The 16,122-nt window shown below is 45.7% G+C and overlaps 5 protein-coding genes across 5 annotated transcripts; 2 read left to right on the top strand and 3 right to left on the bottom strand.

Moving 5' to 3' along the window:
* Window positions 1-345: 345 nt before the first annotated feature.
* On the top strand, window positions 346-660 carry V865_000500 (uncharacterized protein; the record flags this gene model as incomplete). The annotated part of the gene is made up of 1 exon (XM_066224331.1): window positions 346-660. The coding sequence occupies one exon, from the start codon at window positions 346-348 to the stop codon at window positions 658-660; it is 315 nt and encodes a 104-aa protein (XP_066080428.1).
* Window positions 661-872: 212 nt separating this feature from the next.
* On the bottom strand, window positions 873-2,681 carry V865_000499 (uncharacterized protein; the record flags this gene model as incomplete). Its single annotated transcript, XM_066224330.1, has 9 exons — window positions 873-1,088; window positions 1,187-1,399; window positions 1,474-1,546; window positions 1,617-1,705; window positions 1,780-1,902; window positions 1,982-2,062; window positions 2,149-2,261; window positions 2,332-2,356; window positions 2,487-2,681. The coding sequence occupies 9 exons, from the start codon at window positions 2,679-2,681 to the stop codon at window positions 873-875; spliced, it is 1,128 nt and encodes a 375-aa protein (XP_066080427.1).
* A 493-nt stretch (window positions 2,682-3,174) lies between these two features.
* Window positions 3,175-4,639, bottom strand: V865_000498 (uncharacterized protein; the record flags this gene model as incomplete). The annotated part of the gene is made up of 8 exons (XM_066224329.1): window positions 3,175-3,419; window positions 3,489-3,572; window positions 3,661-3,816; window positions 3,880-4,007; window positions 4,080-4,241; window positions 4,305-4,322; window positions 4,382-4,440; window positions 4,511-4,639. 8 exons carry the CDS (start codon window positions 4,637-4,639, stop codon window positions 3,175-3,177), a joined length of 981 nt encoding a protein of 326 aa, XP_066080426.1.
* Window positions 4,640-4,983: 344 nt separating this feature from the next.
* Window positions 4,984-8,116, top strand: V865_000497 (uncharacterized protein; the record flags this gene model as incomplete). The annotated part of the gene is made up of 12 exons (XM_066224328.1): window positions 4,984-5,109; window positions 5,174-5,484; window positions 5,587-5,680; window positions 5,758-5,892; window positions 5,955-6,171; window positions 6,263-6,356; window positions 6,434-6,587; window positions 6,659-7,109; window positions 7,173-7,287; window positions 7,369-7,525; window positions 7,608-7,769; window positions 7,835-8,116. The coding sequence occupies 12 exons, from the start codon at window positions 4,984-4,986 to the stop codon at window positions 8,114-8,116; spliced, it is 2,298 nt and encodes a 765-aa protein (XP_066080425.1).
* A 419-nt stretch (window positions 8,117-8,535) lies between these two features.
* Window positions 8,536-15,915, bottom strand: V865_000496 (carbamoyl-phosphate synthase, large subunit; the record flags this gene model as incomplete). Its single annotated transcript, XM_066224327.1, has 7 exons — window positions 8,536-8,574; window positions 8,653-9,062; window positions 9,121-12,641; window positions 12,693-13,393; window positions 13,441-14,670; window positions 14,721-15,481; window positions 15,531-15,915. The coding sequence occupies 7 exons, from the start codon at window positions 15,913-15,915 to the stop codon at window positions 8,536-8,538; spliced, it is 7,047 nt and encodes a 2,348-aa protein (XP_066080424.1).
* Between the last annotated feature and the right edge of the window lie 207 nt (window positions 15,916-16,122).

The following is a 16,122-nucleotide window of genomic DNA, read 5'->3' as shown; positions in this document are numbered from 1 at the left end:
TGACAACGAGAGATGTTGTACAGCAACTCTTCTTTACTTTGCGCGATATGGGTACATCATACTTGTAAGAGAATCAAGAACCTTTGAGAAGTCGATAAACCCTTCTTTTCTCCTTTGGACAGAGATATAACAGTATCATACGATAAGATACGGTGATTGTGAACAGGATGAGGATCTTGAAAAGATACATCACCTTCAGTATATCTGTCAGACCACATGAAGTATTTATACCAATTTTCAAACAACGTCAAAAACCCATATAGACTAAAATCTTTCTATCCTCATCACCGACTACTGTCACCCTACCATAATTTAACACCTCGTACTACATCAACATCTATACTAATGCACCGTACCGAATCCAGATTTCAATCCAACTTACCCCCTTCCCCCATCGACTGCCATACCCCATCTGAACTCTCTCCTTCTTACCCACTCCATTCGGAAATCCAGAACGAACACTTGCCTACCGCTGACCCCGCAATGGGTTTGCAACCCGAGGAAACCGCTCATGTGATTACAGAGTTATCGGATACGACCATCTCGCTGGAGAGGAGGGGGGTCTTACTTAGATTGTTAGGTGTGGATAGTGATCAGTCCAGTGAAAGTAAAGACAGAATCGGTGGTAGTATTAGTAGAGGGAGAAATCCGGGACAATAGAGCTGAGAATGTAAACATAGAGATGATGTAAGGGGAAAGAAACAAACATTCTTCTCTCTATGATTCCTCGTGCCTCGTCTAACGCTTTCTATCCCATCCGAAGTCGTAACTACTCGATGATAGTATGGTATATCTATATGCATTGATAATGTTATCTAACTTTGTCATCTACCGTCTACATCTACCCATGGTGTAATGAGCCCATCATACCCTTACTTGGATCTCTTGTATACTTTAGCCAAGAAACTTCTAAACACCTCCTTCTTCAAACCTGTACCTTGCTCATCAACAGATTCGATCAAACCGTTAATCTTCTCGTACGATTCTTTTTCGTAAGCTTCGAATCGCTGAGGGATAGAGATGGGTTCTTGGGAGAAAATAGCTTTGATCTTGGCTTCTTTCTCGGAATCTTTTTGACCGTAGTTTTCCTGGAACCAGGATCGAAATATCCCACATCAGTAATCGACATTGAGACCAAAAGAGGGATCTAGGTTTAAGTCCATTCTAAACAAGAGATACCACTCACATCAAGTATCTTTCTCTGCTCGGGAGTGGCGAATTTCAAAGCGGTATTGACATTCCACGAACACTTGTTATCCAAGATGTCCGTACCGATCTTACCGATATGTTCAGGTTTACCATAACAGTCCAAGTAATCATCTTGAACTTGGAAGTATTCACCGAGCGGGATGAGGATGGAGAGAGCAAGGTCGTATGCTGATTTGGCTTCGACGCCAGACTAAAACGTTCGGATTCATGGATATAAGCTTGAAAACTTTGACGTTTATCAAGGAAGCAAGGGTGACAACTCACCATGTACATTGCAAGCGCTACAGGAAGGTAGAATGAATAGTAGGCGGTTTTGTAGACTACGATAAGGTGGTGTCTACATGTCATCACCACGTTAGCTGACTCTGAAGCTCCATAAAGAGAGATGATAGATTTAAGAAGCTAACTTTTCAAGTGAGAATTTGTTCAAGTCTACGTGATCTTCGGGAGCGGTGATAAGGTCGACCAATTGACCAAGTTCAGTTTGGAAAGTGGTCTGTGCCAGAACAACATAGCATATATCAGCTACTTCTGATGACAAGGCCGAATGGGTGGATATAAGACACATACCTCTAAGAAAAGCTCAAGAAGATCAACGTAGTATTTCTCTTGTCTGAAATGCTTCTTCAATAAATGGTAAATGGCAGCTTCGAGCATGAACGCATCGTTGATAGCGATATTACCGACGTTGGGCTAGATCACATCCAGACACATAGGCATCAGCTACTTTCGTTTTGGTTCTTATACCAATGAAAACCAAGCGATAACTAACCATCTTGTACCAACATGGTTGACCTCTTCGGGTAACGCTTTGATCCATTATATCGTCCGCAACGAGGAAATACGCTTGGAGCTGCGGAACCGAAAATGAAATTCAGCATGATTCCATCAGGTGATGCAATCCCGGGATTGTGGATGTATGAAGCGTAGGCTACTCACAAGTTCAACACACCATCCCAAAATAGCAGCGTTCTTGTATTCCTCTTCCTCCAATTGTCGCCCCTTGAGGATCTCAACGGTATCTACCACTGACATACCCCTGTTGAGTTTACCTGTATGATAGGTACGTGTAAGCTCAGCTTAAATATTCATCTGAAAGGACAAACAGATTGGCTAGCTTACCTCCAGGAGTGTTATGGTACAATACCTATATTTCATGAACAGTAAATTCAGCTCATACCCTGTTTTGACGGTATTGAATGAAGTAGACAATGAAATCACGGTATGGCTCGCAAGCAAGCGATATCGACTTTGAGGCGTGAAATTTACAGACTCACCTTCTCATACCACTCCACAGCGTCTTTAGGCATACCTTCACCTTTCACATAATCCAACAATTCCTTCGCAATCACGTCGAATATAGCTTCGAATTTGGCTCTTCGAGCTACTTTGGGGTCTGACGAGTTGATGTCGTCGGTCTTTTGCCGCTTGTAGGTGTGACCGTCGATCTCGGGGTTGAGGGAGGATGACATGGTGAGAGAATGCTATTAGGAGGACTGAGTGATGAAGTAGGGGAGTCGATAGGAAAAAGAAAATAGTAAAGTATTGATTTGATCTCTCTTTTATTGTTGACTTTTCGCGAGTACGCTATAAAGTATCGTCTCATGGTTTTACCACGTGGCAGTGGGGTGATCTGTGCGCTAGCTTTACTCACAAAGCGAGATAGCCGAGATGTCAGACGATGATGTCAAGATGGAGGATGAAATCACGACAGAACGATATATACATGACACCATCTATGATTGAAAACAGGGAAAGAGAAGAGAAACACTACTTTGGGACTGATCGCTACATGTTATATTAAGTGATAAAGAGATATCTACTGAACTCCGATTCATCTTCCTTCTTCCTTCTCCAAAATCGTGTCAAGTGTCCTGCACCCCGGTCAAGAACAGATGGTCCCACTACTGTCCGCTACTCCTCATTGTTCTCTTAATCTTTTCGTTGAGCCTCTGAGCATACACCCTATACACCCCCATCCGTGGCTCTCTCTCCATCTCTTCCACCAGCCACCTCACCCTCGTGTCCACTCAACAATCCCGTAGTTTCACCCACAGCCTCCTGGGCAGCTCTGACTTCTCCCACAGTGACAACTTCTTCAGGTGGAATCTCAGTCCCGGGAGGAACGGCGATAACTCTTCCTGAACGAGTTCGTCGGTGTCTCTTGGCGTGTCTTGCGGATTTACCTGCTGCCCATGGTTTGCCGGCACCTGTTTCATGTCACATAACCCAATTGATCAGCTGGGGAAGCATAAGAACACCATTAGCTGAAGACTTACGAGCAGCAAGTGCGGTGAATGTGAGTAGTAGAGCCATGATGCCTGATACGATCGCTGAGCTAACACCGTAGTAGAATGATTGGTCTAAAACAAAGAAAGTCATCATTAAGCACCATTCAAGAAGGTCATAAAAAGAAAGACAGTTGATGTATTTATGAGGGTTCTGACTTACCAAGATGACTACCTTTAGCTTCGAACCTCTCATCAGTTCTGAAAACATGCAAGATCAAAGAGATCGAGAGGATCTGGAGTACACAATGAATCAACATTGTTCCAGAGACGAGCTTCCATTGTTGTCTTCTTGCTTTGGCTCTAGCAGTTCGTTGACCTATAAGGATATATCAGTATGTCACTAAGTGGCTCACGATCCGACATGTGATATTCTACACACCTCGATGTAAGAAGATGAACAACAAGCTGATCAAACTTGCTAAACATGGTACCAAAGACAATTGAGCTGAATATCCTGCAGTACTCCACAAAACGCAGAACTTCTCGCCGAACTGTTCACATTCGGATCTGAGAATCCACAACGACATTAGTAAATGTCGGTTATTTGTGTTGACGATTGTGGGAGGCACGCTCACTCACCTTGTAGGGAAAGCTTGACAAACCCATCCATCACCTTCTCCATATACCGGTCCATTCACTGGTCCTAATTCCCATCCGCTGAACACTTGGTCAGACGTCGGTGAAGGTGGATGAGAGGGCTGGAGGAATGCTGCGTTGGGGACAGTTGTTGATCGAGTGCATCTATCAGGATAGTGATGAGATCAGTTCGGCCGAATAGTAATAGTGATGAATGAGATAATGTACCTTCTATATAGACCATATCTGGGAGTAACATTACAAGAGTCAGCATCGAGCATTGGCCTAGTGGTGTGGGTACCCACCTAGTCTCGAATTGAGTGGGACCAGGGCTCCTCACGATAACATGTAACAAGCTTGGTACCTATTCTCCAAGTCAGTCACTAGCTCATCTCGGGAGTATAACCGTATGTCAGCCAGAGCCGAGAACTCACATAGATGTTCAGCAATGTCAAAGTCGTAGCAGCCAGCAAGAAGATGAGGGAAACGAGATAAGGCGATTTCCTCATCGTGTAATGCCGTTTGATATGGGGCGGAGCGGAGTGATGAACGTGTCCTGGCATTGTGGTCTATACTAATGTCAAATTAGAGGCCAGGGAGGAGTATCAAGATGTGTGATCCCAGTCGAGTCTGTCTGAGTCTTCGAGTTGTATCGCGGGTAGTAGAGAGATGTATGGTAAACAAAGGATCGGTATGGATGAGAACGGACCTGCTACACTTCATTTAGTGCAGACATCAGTGATCGTTGAATGGTTATGGTTGAATGTCGTGACATCATCTCATCCCATCTCGTCCTCGTTCGCCACTGATATTCACCCAATGTCTTCGAATCCCTCCATGTACTAAGCTCTTCTTGCCATGAGCACCTCACCTGAAGATAGCATATAGTTAGCTAGCTAAGCATGATATGACAGATCAAGCTATGCAAGTCGAACCTGCACCCCCAACCGGCGAGGTCGAATACGAGCCGCAGGGACCTAAACCCATACGGAAGTTGACCAAGGACGTGATCAACCAAATCGCAGCTGCCGAGGTGGGTTCGAGCGCTTAACTTCAGTAGAGGATATTAGGCTGATTCTCACTATCAACCTCTGCAGATCATTCACCGTCCAGCCAACGCAATCAAAGAATTACTCGAAAACTCTCTCGACGCAGGTTCATCCTCCATCAAGATAACTCTCAAAGACGGTGGTCTGAAATCAATCCAAATTATAGATAACGGTCATGGTATCAATAAAGCGGACTTACCATTACTATGTGAGAGGTATGCTACTTCGAAATTACAGAAATTTGAAGATCTGCAGAAATTGGGTACATACGGTTTCAGAGGAGAGGCATTGGCTAGTATAAGTTATTGTAGTCATGTTGAGGTAGTTACCAAGACGAAAAATGATGGTTGTGGTTGGAAGTGAGCTGTACCTTCGATCTCTCTACAAGCTTTACCTTCCAGACTAAAAGCTGAACTTCCTGTGTTTGTTTGTTTGCTTCCTCCTTATGATTGGTCGAAAAGAGCAAATTATCAAGATGGAGTGATCATACCATCCAAACCTGGTAGTCCTGCTGAACCGAAACCTACAGCAGCGAATGATGGGACCGTCATCACCGTATGTATCTTACTTTCCCCTTCAACTGCCATTTCCTCTGTAGCAATAGAGGGTGTAGCTGAGTGTGTCTCAATCAGGCCGAAGATCTATTCTATAACATGCCATTAAGAAAACGAGCCTTCAAATCACCTTCAGACGAATATACGAGAGTGTTAGATGTGATCACCAAATACGCTGTACATAACCCACATGTAAGCTGGGTATGTAAGAAGGTATGTACAATGTGTCCTCATATCTCCAAAAGCTAATACCAATGAACTGGGATGTAATGTAGGCGGGAACAAGTCTACCTGATATATCTACACCTGTAAACTCCACTGTCAAAGCAAATATAGCCAATCTATATACACCTTCTCTTGCTGCCGAGCTTCTGGAAATGCCTCTGACGGTCTTACAACCTGAATCGAAATTATCATCTACGATTAGGGGTTGGGTGAGTAATGCGAACAGTAATTGGGCTAGGAAAGGCGGTTGGTTATTATTCATCAACAGTGAGCTCAAGCAACTCCACTCCACTGTCTATGATATTCCATCAAATCAGATGTATTTCAGCGTTTACTAATTTATGACGATAAATAACAGATCGACTGGTCGAATCGAACAAGATCAAAAAAGCTATAGATGCTTTGTACACTGCTTATCTACCTAAAGGTGCTTCTCCCTGGGTATATCTAAGGTGAGTGAACTACTACTCCAATATTCTCTCATGAAGTGGTACAATGACTCACGGATGAGTAACGTCGCATGCATTAGCCTCGAAATTGATCCTGCGAAGATCGATGTCAATGTCCACCCTACAAAATCAGAAGTGCATTTCTTGAATGAAGATGAGATGATAGATGGGATATGTGGGGCAGTGCAGACTGCTTTGGCAGGTGCCAACGTGTCTAGGTCATTTTCTGTTCAGGTAAATTCCCTTTCATCATGACATGTTTCACTGTTATAGCTCGTTACTGATTATTTGTCGAAATTTTCAAGACCCTACTGCCAGGTGTTGATCGACCTATGGAAAAACGAGCCGAATCGTCCACTTCTTCAACGACTTTGTCCAAACCCAAATCGACAATCAAGAAACCCGCACCAAATTATAAAGTCCGTATGGACCCTTCGAACCGTACATTAGATTCTATGGTCGCTGTCGTTGATCCTTCGCAATTATCTGGTTTTGCCCAATCAACTCCGCAAATCCCAGATGATATCAGACCTAACAAGAGACGTGCGGTGGTCGGTGAGGGAAGTGCCGAGGAACCGTTGGATATCGATGATGAGGATGCTGACCTCGAGGAGGATCAGCGAGAGAGAGTGAGGTGGAATGAAGGGTATAATAGTAGTAGTGGAAAGGGGAAAGAGAAAGATATACAGGAGAGTATATGCGAGTTTGATAGTATACTTGAATTGAGGAGAGCAGCGAGGAAAGGTGGTAATGCGGGTGAGTTAGCACAAAGGTCTTGAAGTGGCATGGGATGTATATGTACTAATTTTGGATGTTCAGATATAAATGAAATTATGCGCAAACATGCTTTTGTAGGCGTAGTAGATAAACAATTATGTTTATCCTTGATACAACATAGTACGAAATTGTATCTCGTGAATCATGCTTCTCTAGCGTGAGTGATTTCTTCTACTCCCAATCTCAAATGAATGGCACTGCGCCCAAATACTGATGTCGAGTTCTTACCATTCATCAGGGACGAACATTTTTATCAACTTGGTCTAAGGCAATTCGGCGCTTTTAACAGATTACGCCTCGAGCCATCACCGAATTTGAGAGAATTATTGAAGTTGGCTGCAGACGATGAACAGGGTTTGATAGAAGCTGGACTGGAAGTGGACGATGTTGTAGAGGTAAGTTGTCTGTTTATCTCCCGAATAGGACTATTCGGGAGTCGCTTATGGTGCTTGCTGACCCCCCTATCGTTGGTCATAGACCATATACAATCTACTGATGGATAAGAAAGAAATGATAGATGAGTATTTCTCACTATCAATTTCATCTCAAGGGGCTATTGAAACAATCCCAATGATATTGAAAGGCTTCACACCGAATTTAGATAGATTACCTCATTTCTTGTTATGTCTAGGTACGAGGGTGAGTTGCATTCTCCTTCCACAACACGCAACACTATGAATTTCATTGTTGACTTTGGGTGATAGGTTAATTGGGAATCTGAGAAAGAATGTTTCTCAACATTCCTCCATGAACTAGCATTTTTCTATTCACCTAGACCATTCTCCGATCTTCCTTTGAACGCAGACACGGATGAAGGGAATCGAGGTGAAGAAACAGAAGAGGAGAAAAACCATCAATTATGGCAATTGGAACATACCTTATTCCCCTCTTTTAGAAAACATACCGAATGGCCTAAAATCATGATGAAGGATTTCAATATTATTGCGAATTTACCTGATCTATTTAGGATATTCGAGAGGTGTTAGAAAACAGAGAACAAGATTGGTTGTACTGTATATACGATTGTTGTAACTTGATTAGCCACATGAATTTAAAAGCATTCGTATCTGGAGAAAGAAATAGACATGCAAAATTGATATAAAACGTCGATCCAAGAGATTCAATGCATAATACTTGTACTGTTTATAAAAAGGACATTTTCTGTTTTGTATATATTCTTTTTTGATTGTGCTTTGTTGAGTATGAATTTTGATTCATCTATGTACATAAAGGTGATTTGATGTGTGTGTATATATAAAAATGCAAGCAAGAAAGACACGAGACAGAAGTCAAATGGGAAAAAAAGACAGACAGTTCTAAAAATAAGCCCAAACAAGGTCCGATAGGAAAAGACAATGAAGACAATGTAGGACATGGAAAGCACAGATTCTATAAGATACCATGTTTAAGCACCAAGAACAAGTGTGAGAAGAGCCATTCGGACCTACCGGGCGTATCAATGTAATCATCAGCACTGGATCATATCAAGAGAAACAGGAATGATGAATGAATAGTTACTCACGAAAAGACCATATCTCATTTGTCTGAAGTACGCTGCTCTCTTCGAATCGAAATCAACCTCTGGGTCAATCTCGTTAACCCTAGGTAAGGGGTGCATGACAATGGCCGATTCCTTGGCTTTGGCAAGGACGTCGTTGTTGATCACGTAAATATCCTTGACAGATTCGTACTCGGTCACGTTCTCAAATCGTTCCTTCTGTACCCTTGTAGCGTAGAGAACATCGGATTTAGCGATGATATCATCGGAAAGGACCGTCGATTCGCTCCATCGTACACCAGCTCGAGATGCCTCGGACTTGACAGAGTCGGGCATGGTCAATGAAGGTGGTGAGACAAAGTTGATGGTCACGTCGTATAATGATAAAAGCTTAACGAGAGAGTGGACAGTTCGACCGTTCTTCAAGTCACCGACTGCGGTCGATCGTCAGCAAGATCCATTTAAAGAAAACGAAGATCCGAAATAACTTACTCAAAGTAACGGTGATACCGTTGACCGAACCCAATTCTTCCCGAATACAGAAGACATCCAACAAACTCTGGGTTGGGTGTTCTCCGATACCGTCACCGGCGTTGAGAATAGGTACCGGACTCGACTTGGCAGCTGCTTTACTAGATCCGACAGAGGGGTGTCGAAGGACAATGGCGTCGGAGTAACATCCAACGGTCCTGATAGTATCGGCCAAAGATTCTCCCTTTTGCACCGAAGAGGTAGAAGCGGAAACTTGTACGACCTCACCACCACATCGCTTCATGGCAGCCTCGAAAGAGGTGGATGTTCGAGTGGATGGTTCGTAGAAAAGGGTACATAATACTCTACCCTTGAGAGTATCGACTGCACCACTTCGTTCCACTTGAGCTCTCATCTCGGAAGCAAGGTTGAAAAGAACGTGCAGATCTTCTCGGTCGAATTGCTTGACGGACAAGATATGTCGTCGAGAGAATGCTGGGTGGGTTTGAAGTGAGAGGAGGTTTCGGACGGGAGAAGTGTTGACAGCAGCGATGGACGACAAGGACATGAGCTTGTCGTTGGCTGGAGGACCGAAAGACGCAGGTCGTTCCATAGTAGGAGACAAGAGAGCTGAGATCGAGGGTCGCTTCTGCAAGGCGAAGGATCCACGGGCTTGTTTGGCGGTCGCGGTGTTTCGGTTTCCGGCAGTTGAGACGTCTCGGCCGAGGGGCATGGAGAAGGACAGACCGTCAAGGAAGACTGAGTGACCGTTGATGACTACTCGGTGGATGGCTCCAGCGATGGACTTGCCATCAAGAGGTGACCAAGTGTCCACGGCTTCGGATGAGAAGGTAGATCTTCTGTTTACCTCAACCTCGACGTAGGTCTGAGACTGTTCAGGTAAGCCAAAGATGGTTCTTGGGTTCTCACTGAGTCTCAGGGAGATATCCTCGAGAGTGAGTTTATCGTCGGCAACAGCGGTCAAAAGGAGAGGGAGCGACTCAGCAACACCAGAGCTTGGGGAGACGGAGTTACCAAGAGCGGTACCAAGCTCGAAAGGAAGGACACCGACAGAGAAGATGTCGATGGTAGCCAAGTTATCCCAGAGGGCCTGTTGATCATCGGCGGTAGGGAGACACTTGGCGGTAGGATAATCAGCTTGAGAGTAGAATAGGGCGTATATTGAAACATCGCAGGTGACATTCAATCCCTTCTCCTTGGCGAGAGCGATCAACAAGATGTCGTCTCGGGTAGACACACTGGCGATGTGGATCGACCTGTTGTTCAAACTAGCAAGAAGCAAGATCGAAGCGAGATCGGTAGCTCGAGCATCGGTGACGATTGGCTTGTCTGCTGGCCAAGCGGCAAAGTGTTGGGCGACACTGGTGACCTTGTTGACCGATCCGAAGAAGTTGTTGAATGGGATGAACAAGGCTTTAGCACCTGCAGCAATAGCATCCTGGAGTCTGGATGCGTTCTCGGCAGTAGCGGCAACAGAGAAGAAGTAGTCGCAGTGAGAAGCACCGGTAGCATTGGCTTGAGCTCGTTGAAGGGAGATCTCGTCTTCGACGGCAGATGCTACACCTTGAGGTACCATTTGCATGACGGTGAACCCACCTCGGATAGCGGCCTGAGATGCCTCGCTAAAGTCGTTGGAGTTGGGCTCGGCAGCACCAGGTACGAAGGCTTGAACGGAGACAAGGCTGGGGAAAGAGAAGGTTTCGTGGGAAGTCTTGTAGTCTACACTAGTGATGTCGAAGGTAGGCTTCTTGAGGATAGCTTCGATGAAGAGTTTGGCACATTTGACGTTGGTGATGAGTGGGACAGCAAAATCAACGGCCATTCGTCGAGATCGGTAACCTTGAGAGATGTAAGAGGCAGGTCTTCGAGATCGGTTCTTGGATGGCAAGTTGATGTACAAATCGATCAGATTGTTGGCCAAGTGCTGAGTCAAAGAGTATTCAGCCTTTTGAGGGTTAAGGTCGTTGACGGAACCCAAAGCTTCAAGGAACTTGACGGGGATACCATGCTCCTGGAAGAAATCGGAAGTACCAGCGGTAGCAAAGAGGTTGTAGCCTTGCCTGTGTAGTTTATGGACAACAGGTAACATTTCCAATTTCTCCTTGAAAGAACCGATAGAGAGCAAGATGTTCTTCTTGGGTGGTCGGATACCAGTCGAGATGAGGGCTTTGAGATAAGCATCGTATTTGTCTTTACCGAAACAGGCGACTTCACCGGTAGAAGCCATCTCTACACCTAACACAGGATCGGCACCGGACAATCGACTGAAGGAGAATTGAGGCACCTTGACACCAACATAGTTAGGTGGCAATTTGACGTCTGGGTAAGGAGTGACGGGGAGGCCAAGCATTACTTTGGTCGCAAGCTCGATAGCATCGATACCAGTGACCTTTGAGACGAATGGGAAAGATCTGGCAGCTCGCAGGTTACATTCGATAACCTTGATTTCGTTGTTCTTGGCAATGAACTGGATGTTGTATGGGCCAGTGACATTAAGAGCTTGACCGATCTTCTGGGTAGCGATTTCGATCTTTCTGATAGTCTCGGGGTCAAGATCTTGAGGAGGCAAAATGAGTGTAGCATCACCAGAGTGCACACCCGCATTTTCGACGTGTTCGGAGATGTAGTGCATGACCATTTTACCGTCTCGAGCAACGGCATCCATTTCAATTTCCTTGGCCTCTTCGATATACTTGGAGATGACGACAGGGTGATCTCGAGAAACGTCGGTAGCTTGAGTGAGGTAAGATTCCAGATCATCCTCGGAGAAGACCACATTCATGGCAGCACCGGAGAGCACATAGGATGGTCGCACAAGCACAGGGTATCCAACCTTGTCACAGAAGGTCTTGGCTTCGGAGAAACTGGTAAGCTCTTTCCAAAGAGGTTGGTCGACACCGATTTTGTCGAGCATTCGAGAGAATTTGTATCGGTTCTCAGCGGTATCGATCATTTCTGGGGAGGTACCGTAAATCTTAACGTTTTGTCGGTGAAGAGCCAATGCAATGTTGTTAGGGGTTTGACCACCCATAGACAAAACGAGACCACTTGATCGTTCGATATCATAAATATCGAGGACGGTCTCGAGCGAGATGTTCTCGAAGTAGAGCTTGTCGGCTTCGTCATAATCGGTAGAGACTGTTTCGGGGTTGTAGTTGATCATGACAGTCTTCATGCCTTGTTCTCGTAAAGTTCGGATAGCTCTGACAGCACACCAATCGAACTCGACGGAGGAACCGATTCTGTACACACCAGAACCGAGTACCATTACACCATTGTCATCAAAGGTGACATCATGTTCACTGGCATTGTACGTGGTGTACAAGTAGTTGGTGAAAGCCGGGAACTCGGCAGCAACGGTATCGATCTGCTTTACGTATGGAGAGATACCAGCTTCGATACGAAGTCTTCGAACGGCAAGCTCGTTGGAGTTGAGAGCTTTAGCGATTTGTCGATCGGAGAAACCGAGTTGCTTGGCGTTTCGAATGAGTTGGTTGGGGACGGTAGACGCGTTGTAGGTTCTGTAGAGGAAATTAGCTATATACATACTTCAAAAATATGTTGAGGCTTACCCAATGAGCTTCTCGGTCTTGGACAATCTCTCAAGTCTGGTCAAGAACCAAGGATCAATGTTAGACATCTTGTTGAGCTTCTCAACAGAGTAACCCCTCTTGAGTGCAGTAGCAAGGGCGAAGAGACGTTGATCGGTAGGATTGGCAATCTCGTGATCAATGTCTTCAACATCAATGTGATCACCGAAACCAGGGAATCGATCATCGATACATCTGATGGCTTTTTGTATGGTCTCTTCGAAAGTTCGACCAATAGCCATGACTTCACCAACCGATTTCATGGAACTGCTCAAAGCGGTACTAACTCGGTTGAACTTCTTCAAGTCCCATCGAGGAATCTTGACTACACAGTAATCCAATGAAGGTTCGAAACAAGCGGAAGTGAGCTTGGTAACGGAGTTCTTGATCTCGTTAAGAGGGATGTTAAGACCCAATTTAGCGGCGATGAACGCAAGAGGGTAGCCGGTAGCCTTGGAGGCAAGAGCGGAAGATCGAGAGAGACGAGCATTGACTTCAATGATACAATATTCCTTGGAGTAAGGGTTGAGAGCGTATTGGATGTTACATTCACCGACAACACCGAGATGTCGGATAACATTGACAGCGGTGGTTCGAAGCATGTTGTAGTCGGCATCGGAGAGGGTTTGAGACGGAGCGACAACGATGGAATCACCAGTGTGAATACCCAATGGGTCGAAGTTCTGTGGCATGTTCAGCTATGGCATGACACGGATAGTACCCAACTCACCTCCATGTTACAGACAGTGATACAGTTGTTTCTGCAATCTCTGACCACCTCATACTCGATTTCTTTCCAACCTTTCATTGACTTTTCAACTAGGACTTGAGGAGAAGTAGCGAAAGCCTTGTTACAGAGCTCGGTAAGTTGCTCGTCATCCTGAGCGAAACCAGAACCGAGACCACCAAGAGCGTAGGCAGCTCGTACAATGACTGGATAACCGATTCTGTTGGCAGCTTCTATGGCTTCTTGGAGGTTGACGGCACTGGCAGATTCAGCACATTTCTCGCCAATTTCCTCCATAGCTTTAGCGAAGAGATCTCGATCTTCGGTAGTGATGATGGTCTCGATTGGGGTACCAAGCACCTTGACACCGAGAGAGGCGAATTCGTCTTTCAGCTTGATACCGACTGAAAGGGCAGTTTGACCACCGAAGGTACAGTAGATACCATCGGGTTTCTCATGCTTGATGATTTTTCGTACGAATTCAGGTGTAACAGGAAGGAAGTACACCTTGTCCGCGAGACCTTTCGAGGTCTGAATGGTAGCGATGTTAGGGTTAACAAGGATGGTGTAGATACCTTCTTCCTTCAAAGCCTTGATAGCTTGAGAACCGGAGTAATCAAATTCACCGGCTTGACCAATAGAGAGACCACCGGAACCGAGAACAAGAACTTTCTTGACGTGTTCTTTAGGTCTAGCAGCGATGTTGTCTGCGAGGTCACCACCAGGCATGTCGATAGGGACGAGTTTGCCTTCTCTGGCGGAGTCAACCATACTCTTAATGAAGACGTCGAAGATGAATTCGGTGTCTCGAGGTCCAGGAGCTGATTCGGGGTGGAATTGTACTGAGAAGAAGGGTTTACCATTCTTACCCATCCAGATACCTTCGTTGGATTGGTCATTGGCGTTGGTGAAGAAAGCTTCCCATCCGTTCTTAAGGGTAGAGACGTCGACTTCGTAACCGTGATTCTGAGAAGTGATGTAACATCTACCAGAAGATGAACATGTACAAGGCAAGTTCATACCTCTGTTACCGTACTTCATCTTTCGAGTGGAAGCACCAGAGGCTAAAGCGAGAAGTTGATGACCAAGACAAATACCGAAGATAGGAACTTTGCCGGTTTCAAGAGCTTTGGAAAGGTTGGCGATGGTTTCTTTAACCATGGATGGGTCACCAGGACCGTTGGAGACGAAGAGACCATCGTATGGTTCGGCCTCAGCGTTGAAGTCATAATTCTGGAGTACGATCAGCGTTGCTCAGATTGTTAAGCCAATGAAGCACTCACCCAAGGAACAACCTTGACCTCGACACCTCTTTCTCGGAAACATCTAATTTGGTTCCACTTCATACCAACATCGATAGCGACAACTCGCAGTTGCTTGCCGGTTCTAGGGTTGATTTTCTTCTCTGACCCCGTGGTAGCGGTGTAGAGAGTGGGTTGTTGGGTGGAAACCTTGGCGACAAGGTTGGTATCGTTGGGGTCATAGAAAGGTACAGACTCGTAATCTTCTTTCCAGTTCATTGCGAAGTTGTCTGTAGAGTTGGATCTAGCCATTGAAGGAGCCGAAAGACCGTTGAGAAGTCTGGAAACTCCACCGAGAACTCCCGATTGAGATTCTCTACCTCGTGATTGACTATCAACAGCCGAGGCACCTTGTTTAGCGAGGACTCGACCAAGAAGGACACCACCTTCTCTAAGTCTTTTGGTCAACATTCTTGTGTCGACACCCCAGATAGCGGGGATACCTTGTTCTTTGAGCCATTGACCAAGACTGGAGTTGGCGAGGTGGTGAGAGAAACTTGGGTGGTAGTTGGCTACGACGAGGGCGGCAATGTGGATGTGAGAAGACTCGAATTCGAGGGGAAGAGAGTCAAGGAGGTGTGTAGGAGGGGGAACGTTATGAGCGTCCTCGGAAGTGGGGATGTTGGATGTAGCGACATTAGGTCTTTCGGGTACACCGTAGTTACCAATCAAGGGGTAGGTGAGAATAAGAATTTGAGAGGAGTAAGAAGGATCGGTCAACGACTCGGGGTAACCGACCATACCTATAGAGAGTGAGCATTTGAGAACTTGTTGGGTATCTATGTAGCTTACCAGTTTGGAAGACACATTCTCCTGCTACTGATTTCTTAGCACCGAAAGAGTGACCAGCCAAAGCGAGGCCGTCGGCAAGTTCGAGAACAGCATCTGGCTCTCCCATAGATTCGTCCCATTTAGGCTCTTCGGGCATACCCTCCCAGTCAATACCTTTGAGAGTAGCTGGTGGGTGAAGACTACCTAATGGCTTAGGAGCAGGGGCGACGAAGGAAGACGCACGGTTGACAATAGGCCGGGGGGAAGTAGCTGCGGGAGCTGGTGAAGCTGGTGGAGTAACATCGACAGCAGAGTGACCAGCGGGAGCTACAGAGACGGCTTGTTGAGCAGGTGGGATGTCGCTGGAAGGCACGACACCTTCGAAACCTGGTACGGAAGGAGCCATCGCGAAAGGTTGGAAAATTTTCGCGATGATCACAAGAAAAGAGGAGAAAGTGTCGGTTCTTGCGAAAGGGGGGGACTAGAAAGAGGAGCTATAAAGGACTCTTTCGTTTTTCAGTATTTTTACAAGATGCGCGATGCTCGAACCAGACACGGTGGTTTTGGCGTGCTAGACCAAATAGGTATGCATTGGAGAAGAGGAGAGAGGAGG

This window comes from Kwoniella europaea, chromosome 1 (genome assembly GCF_036810445.1).
Source record: "Kwoniella europaea PYCC6329 chromosome 1, complete sequence".
Lineage (NCBI taxonomy): Eukaryota > Fungi > Basidiomycota > Tremellomycetes > Tremellales > Cryptococcaceae > Kwoniella > Kwoniella europaea.
The sequence above is the reverse complement of the archived record's forward strand: the minus strand, read 5'-3'. Positions and strand labels throughout refer to the sequence as shown.